Here is an 8,910-nt window from a genome sequence, read left to right as displayed (position 1 = left end):
TAGTTCCTATTAACCTCCTTTACAGTTTTAGGTGGATCAACACAGAAAAATCAATAAGTAAGATAAAACCAAGGACATATATATTTTAGTTTGTAGGTCCCTGATAAAACACAATAAAGTTGATAAGAACCATTTAAACAGTGGACTAAAAAGTGGTAACTCTCAAGATTCTAATCTCATTGACAGTTTCCTGCTTTGCAGAGAACAAATTTTGGGCTCAAATATGATTGGTAGATATGCAAAAAATGGCCCTGTTTATATCCATATATTAATTGATAATTATTGTAGCCCCATTATGCTATAATCACCAAGGTGAGGTAGACTTCATACTATCATAAAATAGCTAATTCTGAGAGTTCATGTACTTGAAAACATGTTGTGTGCCCTTACTACACCCCCCCCCCCCCCAAAAAAAAATCATCACATGTAATTATACATCAAAGGCTGTGCTGTACATAAAACTGAAAATAATGGCCATAATCATTAAATGGATATAATGAAATTCATGATGTCGCCATTTATAGACTAGCAAGAAACTTAGATGACTTTTATCTGATGTGTAGTCACCATAAGCTTAAGTGACTTTTGAAGAGTTGTTTGGTAAAAATGAAGTTTTATTTTTCCTACAGGTCCATGTTGGTAAGGCTCTTCTTGAACCTTGCTTTCAGTGATCATACTAGTTTTTCATTCAAAATATATCAGTTTCATAATGTACCAATGAAAATGAATTGTCCTGAAGATACATGTACAACTTAAAAAAAAAAATTTTAAATATTTTATTTCAACAATAAATGAAAAAAATGCAAACATAACAAAGATGACATGTACATTATTTCAAAAATACATTATAGTTACATTCCTTTACACCATATACAAAAGGCCCAAGGGCTACAATGCTCACCAGTCACCATGCTTTTCTTTACAATGTATGTAAAAAACACCCTTATCTTGGTGATCTACCAGTTTATTTCAAATATCAGTATACGAAGACTTGATGTCAACTTTACTATTTTGTGGCCTTCTTGTTCTTGTGAATGTCAACATTCTTACACAGTGACCCTGATCTAGTCTCCAAGACCTTGCTTTGAACAAGTACATATTATATGGGGATCTATGCATATCAATATACTTAGTTACTGTCCTGTTGTTCTTGAGATTTTTTGTAATCTATGTTCCCATGGACCATGATGATGTTTTAATAATGAACATGACAAAAGACCATGCTGTTCTTGAAAAGATTTTTTCAAATATATATATATATAGTGTACGTTTGTAAAAATTTTAAACTCAATTGTGGTCACAGCCTAGCCCAATGGGATATGATTACAGTTAGACCTCGCTAGTTCGAACTTGACTGGACCAAGAAAAAAAACTTGAGATATCTGAGTATTTGAGATACTGAAATTAAAATACATAAAGAAAATAACAGTAGTTTGCACTTCCAACTGACTTTCAGTATTCAAGATAATGCAGTTCAAATATATAACAAATTTGAACATACACTTGACTGCTACATATGGATACTTGAATATCAGCAAGAGCACAGACTATAGTTTTTGAGAAAAAGAATTTTCCTACATATTCTCATATGAAATTTTGACCACTTATAGGTGATGTTGAACACACTTCGATCAGAAACTCTTACTTAAGCCTTTGGCTCAAGTGGGCTAAAAAAAAAGAAAACAATTTCCAAAGACTAGAAACACAATTCTTTTTTTCATACAGTATTTGTAAAAGATTAATACTTTGCAGACAAATATAAAAGTCTTATTTAATAGTTATGCTTCCATCTTCATGTAATTTACACTAAATGATGTGAATTTTCTATTCACAAGCCCTGATAATTCTGTACAAATGCTCTGTAGTTATTTCTTAATCAGGCATTTTACCGTAAAATTCAAGAACAAGTAGACAGTGAGAAATATGTACCATCTCATCACATCCTATTATAAACACAGGAAGTATTAAATGGTTATAAAAATAGATTAAAAAATTCCTACATAAACTCAACATAACAAGTTACCCAATCTGTCAAATTTAAGTTGTAAATGTCAGATGTATACAGGTATATTTTTTCCTATTCTGACAGACTTCTCTCCATCTTAACATTTAGGACCTAATATTATCTACATCAATTAAATGAACATGACTAAGTCTAATTCTATGACAGATGGATGCTAATTTTAACTTCTTTCAAAATATAAGACTATTTTACATAGACTACCTGAATGTATTTAAAAGCCTAGATTTCATTTTCAAAGTATCACACTTTGAACTTTTGATTTTACAGTTCCTCTTGTAAAAGTTGTTATTCAGTTTTATATTCATCCTGCAACCAAACTTATGAATTGTAGACACAACCCCAGTGAAAGCTCAAACGTATACAAAAAATTGTGTAATTATTCTAATCAGATACACATGTATATAAATAAACATCAAAATTATTATTTTTTCTTGGTTTACAATATTCAGTTGAGGGAGGTTGGAACAATTAAACATGAGGACATGTGACATTTTTCTCTGCAATGATTATGAGGATTTGTTTTATCAAAAATCTATTATTATTATTATGAAAATGGACACTAGAAGATGGACCTTTCATAAACATCTCCATAAATTTGCTACACAGAAAATTAAGTGATTGAAAAATAAAACATATATAGTCAAAATATTGATTACCATGATGAAAAATATCTATCTATTTAAGAATGAAACATGATTGAACTACACATAGTTCGTTTGCCAATAGTATTCACCACTATACAATGAAAGACAAAAGCAAAACAACATGGCCATTTCATGGCTTTGGCAAGTACATGTGTACAAGTCAGACTCAACGGTTACAATGTACACCATATTCCATGAGTAATTGACATTTTTCAATAAATAAAGTAATCCAGGTGGTTATTGTAGGGAAAAAAATGGTCATTTAGCCTAACATATGGATGTTGTCAACCAACAAACATCATACAAATACAATATAGAAGAAACAATTATTACTAAACAAATCAAACTTCTACAGACAGATTTTCTTGATTGCTTTGAATGATAGCATCTAACAAGTACTCCAGATTGTTGGAATTCCTAAAGAAATGATGCTCAAAATGAACCCCTGGTAAAAGCCTGTGAAGGAGGGAGTGAATTCTCTTCATGAACAGCTTCAAACACTTTTTGGGCTTTTTACACAGAACAATGGAAGGTTCAAACACATCAATGACTTTGTCTTTTGGCTGGTCTGTACAAGCCGTGCTAGTCATCAGAGATGTCACATCACAAGTAAATTCATCAGACGGAGTTTTTACCACAGGTGTGGAATTTCTTATTGCACATTCACTATTTTTTCCAGGGTTTTCTTCACAAGTCTTATCTGCTAGAAGACCCATTATAGGGTCAGATCTAGAAGAGAGGTCACGCTTAGAGTCACTGTTGTAGAGAACACTGGCTAGCTTGTCCAGAACCAGAACATTATTTATGTTTGCTGAATTATCAGAAGTTGTAACTTCATCGTCGCTTCTATCAATGTCACCTTTATTCCACTCCTCATCTATAGCACTTGTTTCATCTGAGACATGGAAGATAGCACTGTCACTCACAGATGATTTATTCAATTGTGTTGGTTCAGTACCAACAATGGATATGGATTCTTTGTCAAGTACATTGGCACAGCTACCATTTTCCTACAAATATTTTATATTTATTACTCAAATTGTCAATTTCAATATACAGTAAAACTTGGTTATGGTGAAGTTCTGAGGACCTGCAAATTTACTTTGCTATATCCGTAAATCATTAGATATGTAGAAAGAATTTGTTTAAGTATAAATAGTGAATTTGCAAAATAGATGTTTCCTTCAAGTATGAATACCAAATGTATCTAGGGAAGTATAAAATATGTTTACATTGGAGTTCAAAAGTTTTCGGATGAGTAGAGTTTCAGATATATATACTTACAAAATTAATGTCAGTTCAATATTTTATAAATTGAGATTTTTGAAAATTCACTATAAAAGATGTACATTTCGTTATTTCAACTTCTAGGGGGCACAAAATCAATTCCCTATAACCGTAAATTTGATATATCAGAGTTTGTTATATCCATAAAATTTTACAAGGAATTGTTAAGAATTTCGCTGGGGATTGCAAAAAACTTCGCTATATCCGTAATTTCCCTATATCCGTGTTGGCACTAAACAAGTTTTACTGTATAAAGTCAATCTATCTACACATTTTAAACAAAATTAATATACATGTATCTCAATGCATTTATTCATTACACAATATCTTAGAGTAAATGACACAAGACAACCATAAGCTATACCTGAGAAGTCTCTCCTTCTGGTTCATCCTCATCAATGGTCATATGAGTCCCATCTGGAATAATTTCAGTACAATTCCCTTTGTACTTTGCTAGTTCTGTACCCAGATACTGAGAGTGATCGGGAGCAACTGGATTCCTATCCACAACATTTTCATAAGTATTGGTCTGATCATCAGAAAAGTCAACGCTGACAGAAATTGTCTCACAAGTAGCTTCACAAGTGAAAGACTGGTCCTGCACGATACCTGAATCAGACAAACTTTGAAACTTGGAAGCAGGAGGTGAGGACGGTATGTTGGATACATAGGCTGTACAATTCTCCAATACAGGCATTTCATCATCCATGTATTCATCTTCATCCTGGGACCTGTTTGGAGAACACACTCTTGTGGATGGAGATTCCTCTTGCTCAGTGTCTTTCTCTTTACCACTTGAACGAAGAATACGCAAAATAAATTCTACAACTTCATCCAAGCTCTCTGTTTCTGCTTTTACAAAATGTTTTAGATTTTCGGGTAGTAACGTTTGAATGAGTTTCACTATTTTATTTCTTAGTGACACCAAATGCAACATGTCCTGAATGAAATGTTTTTGCTCTCGTAAAAGCTTTTTTTCTCGTTGGCGGGACTGTCTTTCTTTTTTATTGTGACTCTCTGCATCAATGCAACAGGAACAACTGCTATTCCTAATGTTGCGAGACCTCTGTCTTCTAGAGATTTTAGCTGGGGATATATCTACATGACACACAAAGTCTGGATCATCTGATGCAAAGGATTCTTCTTCCTGAGCTGTGGACAAGAACGACATAAATTGCTGCTGCCATGCAATTGGAGTTAAGACAGATTTTCGACGGGAAGGAGCTCTGGCTGTTGTTGTTGGATTATCACCAACTTTTTCATCCTTCTCCAAGTTTGAGAGCTTTGGTTCAACCACAACCAGAGATTCATGTGCTTGTTCAAATACATTTTTACATTCATCCTGCTCATTTTTAACACAATGATCAGTTTGGGTTTCATCTGAAATCTTTGGTTTTACCTCTTTAGATAATGAGGGAATTTCGTCAGTAGCCTCTATTTCCTGTTGAGGTGAACCAGGCACTTTTGGTATCTGAGATTCTGTCCATTGTTTGCTTTCTTTGCACAAGCACCCAATGTTTTGGGAATTGTTATTTTGTTCACAAAACTGAGTATCTGTAAGAAGAGATGCACTCACTTGCTTTCCTATGACCTGAGACTGTTCTTGACTAGTTATACCTTCAGGAGATCCACAACTGTTGCTGCTATTAAAAGGAGAATTACCATTGTCACGATTTCCAGGAAACTCTTGTACTATACCTGTTATTGGGAAATCAGTACAGTGTGTTTCACTGTTCATCAATGATGAATTGTACTTCCTCGATTCTTCTAGAACACCTGTAGAATTGGATGTACAACTTCCAGAATGGAATTGGGACCATGAAGTCTGATTATTTTCTACCCAATTTTCATCTTCCTTGTTTTCAAGGATTCCATCGTCTTTATTCTTGGTTTCCTGTACATCAGACTTTCTCTTCTTTTTGGCTGGACCAGACCCCCACCATTGCCTTCTGTATTTTTTCATCAATCTTCTGTATACACTGTTTTGCAACTCTTTCTTCCCTTTGATGACAGGGCCTCCTTTCAGCAAGCCATTTACATTATGCTCACCAACACTCTGCAGGTGAATGATAAATTCTCTTTCAAATCCTGCCATCGCTGTGGTGCAATGTGTATCACCTCATTCTGCACTAAAATTAAAAAAATATATATGATAAATTACTATAACAAATCAAGCTATTCCAACATCAATTTCTTTTCATATTTAAAGATTTTTACCCCACTTGGGGGGGGGGGGGGGCTACAATTATATGAATAAAATTAAATTTACATTACATGAGGATGTTTTCATATTAAATTACTGGTTCTTATGTCTTGAGATTAAAAAATATTCTATATTAATAAATCAAACATATGCCAATGTAAGAAGGTGTTGTCAATAAAAGAAAATGAAAAAAAAAAAGAACAGTTTCAAGAAATTTTAATTCCCTTCGTAGAACAATCCCTTTTCTTAGAATGAATAAAAAACATTACTGTATATGGGAATTTTCACTCATTTACCCTCTTTTTTCCTGTTTGCTTTGAATAAAAGATTAAGTGCAAGAATATTTTCACATCCTCTAAATATTTAATAGTCTATTAAGTGTATATATGCTTAAAACAGTAAACTATAATATTTATTGCTGCAAAAAGCTGAAAAAGAGTGATGAACTATTTCTACGATATAGATTTCTTACAGAAGCTTATCTGTGTTAAAATTGTGAGATTGAATACGTTCAGCAATTGCTACTTGTACATGAAATTATTAGTTCTTATTAAATTTTATAATCATTTCTTTCAAAAACATCGTAAAAATAATTTTTAATACCACTGCCTCTTTTACAGATGAAAATAGTTAAATTTTAAAAGATAGTCATTCAAAGATGGTTTGAGAATGAATGCCCTTGTGAGATTCCATACTTTTTGTACCATTTGTCAACAGGGAAAAATTAAGTAGAAGTCGTGGATTACTGCTGCACGTCATATTTTACATCATATTTTTCATGCATTTTTTATTTAATACACAGATTTGGGGCATTATTTTAAAAATTTGACGAGAATTCCCGTATACAATAATGTTTTTTATTACTGAAAAGAGGAACAATTCCCTTTTAGCATAACAGTTACTGAAAAAAGGAACTGTGCCCAACCTCACAGGCTGTGGCACCTGAATTTTTATCAATAAGTTGCAAATGAATCCCTGGATCAAAACATCCTACCCCACTGTATATATAAAGACACAAGATATGCAATGCCTTTTTAACCCCTTCCTCGATTTGGGCTTCGATTAAGTATATAGAAATCATGGTTTACACATAGCAATACGTTCAATTATGATACTTCCAACTACCTACTCCATCACATCTTTCAATTTAACATCATTGGTAATGTTGTCAACTTAAAATCTGTGTAAATTTATACTTTTCATCCAAGGTTCAACCTCTATCATCGTTATTAATCATTATTAATCGTCAACATATCGTTCAACAAACATGGCCGCTTGATGTAAACATGAAAATCGATGTCTGTTTTAGAAAATTTTGAAACTGTCAGGATGGTATATGAACAGAGATTTAATCCTCAGTACCAGTTAAGTAAAACCGTCATTTAAAAATTAAATATCAATACACCTGACAAACCTTTTCTGAAAATCTTCCCTGAAAAACTCTTCTACTTGATTATTCTGGCGCGAACACGACATCTATCGGTGTAAAAATGTTCAACTTCCTGTTGGGAGGGTATAATGTCCCGATGAGTATAATATCCTGATTGATCTGAATATAGAATACAAATGCAAAATTATAGAATACAAATGAAAATTATACAATACAAATGGAAAATTATACAATACAAATGGAAAATCATACAATAGAAATGGAAAGCTATAGAATACAAATGGAGAATTATTGAATACAAATAAAAAATTTACAATACAAATGAAAAAATATAGAATACAAATAAAAATTTTACAATGCAAATGAAAATAATAGAATACAAATGGCAAATTATACAATACAAATGGAAAATTATACCGTGAATACGACTGGAAAAGATCGAATATTGCAACGTTTGACATGCCATATGAATGAAAGCAAATAATTTGGTTTTATAATTTTCCGTGAAAATCACAGTTTTTTCAAACATGTTTATCATTTTAATTGTTAATTCAAACTGTAAATAAAATTTCGCAATGCTTTTATAGTCGATATTTTTAAACAAGAGGCCCAAGGGCCACATCTCTCACCTGAGTACTTTGGCTAGGGAAAAGCAAAAATCAATTCAGCATTAAAGTTTTAAATATAAAAGTGGTCCCGACGTTTGATCTTCTATTGAGGCCTTGCCCTACCCACAGGTACATGATTTGAACACTCTTGACTCTTCACTTCCTGAAGATGCTTCTGAATTAAATGACTAATCATGGCTTTGCTGTTCTCCAGAAGATTTTTCCTATGTATTCCTATGTAAAACTTTGATCCCTCATTGTGGCCCCACCTACTCCCGGGGGTCATGAATTGAACAAACTTGATTTAACACTATCTGAGGATGCTTCCATATCAATATGACTAAACATGACTTTACTGTTCTTGAGAAGAAAAGATTTTTCCCATCGTTTACTATTTAAAATTTTGATCCTCCATTGTGGCCTCACCTTATCCCCAGGGGGCATGATTTGAACGAATTTTAATCTACACTATACCTGAGGATGCTTCCATATCAATATGACCAAAAATAGCTTTGTCATTCTTGGTAAGAAGATATTTGAAGATTTTTTCCGATATATTCCTATGTAAAACTTTGATCCCTCATTAAGGCCCCACCCTACCCCTGGGGGTCATGGTTTGAACAAATGATAATCTAAACTACCTTCGGATGCTTCCATGTCAATATGATTAAACATGGCTTTGCTGTTCTTGGTAAGATAATTTTTGAAGATTTTTATTTCTATAAATTCCTATATAAAACTTTGATCCTCTATTG

At 32.9% G+C, this 8,910-nt stretch overlaps 1 protein-coding gene across 2 annotated transcripts; it reads right to left on the bottom strand.

Moving 5' to 3' along the window:
- Positions 1–759: 759 nt before the first annotated feature.
- LOC133200113 (uncharacterized) lies at positions 760–7,623 on the bottom strand. 2 transcript variants are annotated; one of them, XM_061335857.1, is made up of 3 exons: positions 7,572–7,623; positions 4,319–6,078; positions 760–3,677 (listed from the first exon to the last, which is right to left on the bottom strand). In XM_061335857.1, the coding sequence occupies exons 2-3, from the start codon at positions 6,047–6,049 to the stop codon at positions 3,009–3,011; spliced, it is 2,400 nt and encodes a 799-aa protein (XP_061191841.1). In that variant the 5' UTR covers positions 6,050–6,078; positions 7,572–7,623; the 3' UTR covers positions 760–3,008. The 2 variants fall into 2 exon arrangements, with proteins under 2 accessions (XP_061191841.1, XP_061191840.1); XM_061335856.1 differs by lacking the exon at positions 7,572–7,623 and having other exon boundaries at positions 4,319–6,083.
- Between the last annotated feature and the right edge of the window lie 1,287 nt (positions 7,624–8,910).

The sequence above is a fragment of the Saccostrea echinata genome, unplaced genomic scaffold (genome assembly GCF_033153115.1).
Source record: "Saccostrea echinata isolate AGI-Se365-2 ecotype Australia unplaced genomic scaffold, CSIRO_AGI_Sech_v1 ptg000037l, whole genome shotgun sequence".
Classification (NCBI taxonomy): domain Eukaryota; kingdom Metazoa; phylum Mollusca; class Bivalvia; order Ostreida; family Ostreidae; genus Saccostrea; species Saccostrea echinata.
Note: the sequence above shows the minus strand (reverse complement) of the source record. Positions and strands in the feature narration are given on the sequence as shown.

Bases quoted from the DNA above. Each gene is read 5' to 3' on its own strand.
- LOC133200113 (XM_061335857.1), bottom strand. From the start codon at position 6,049: ATGGCAGGATTTGAAAGAGAATTTATCATTCACCTGCAGAGTGTTGGT. The intron at 3,678-4,318 runs GTATAGCTTATG...AAATATTTGTAG, and splicing joins CAGAAGGAGAGACTTCTCAG to GAAAATGGTAGCTGTGCCAA.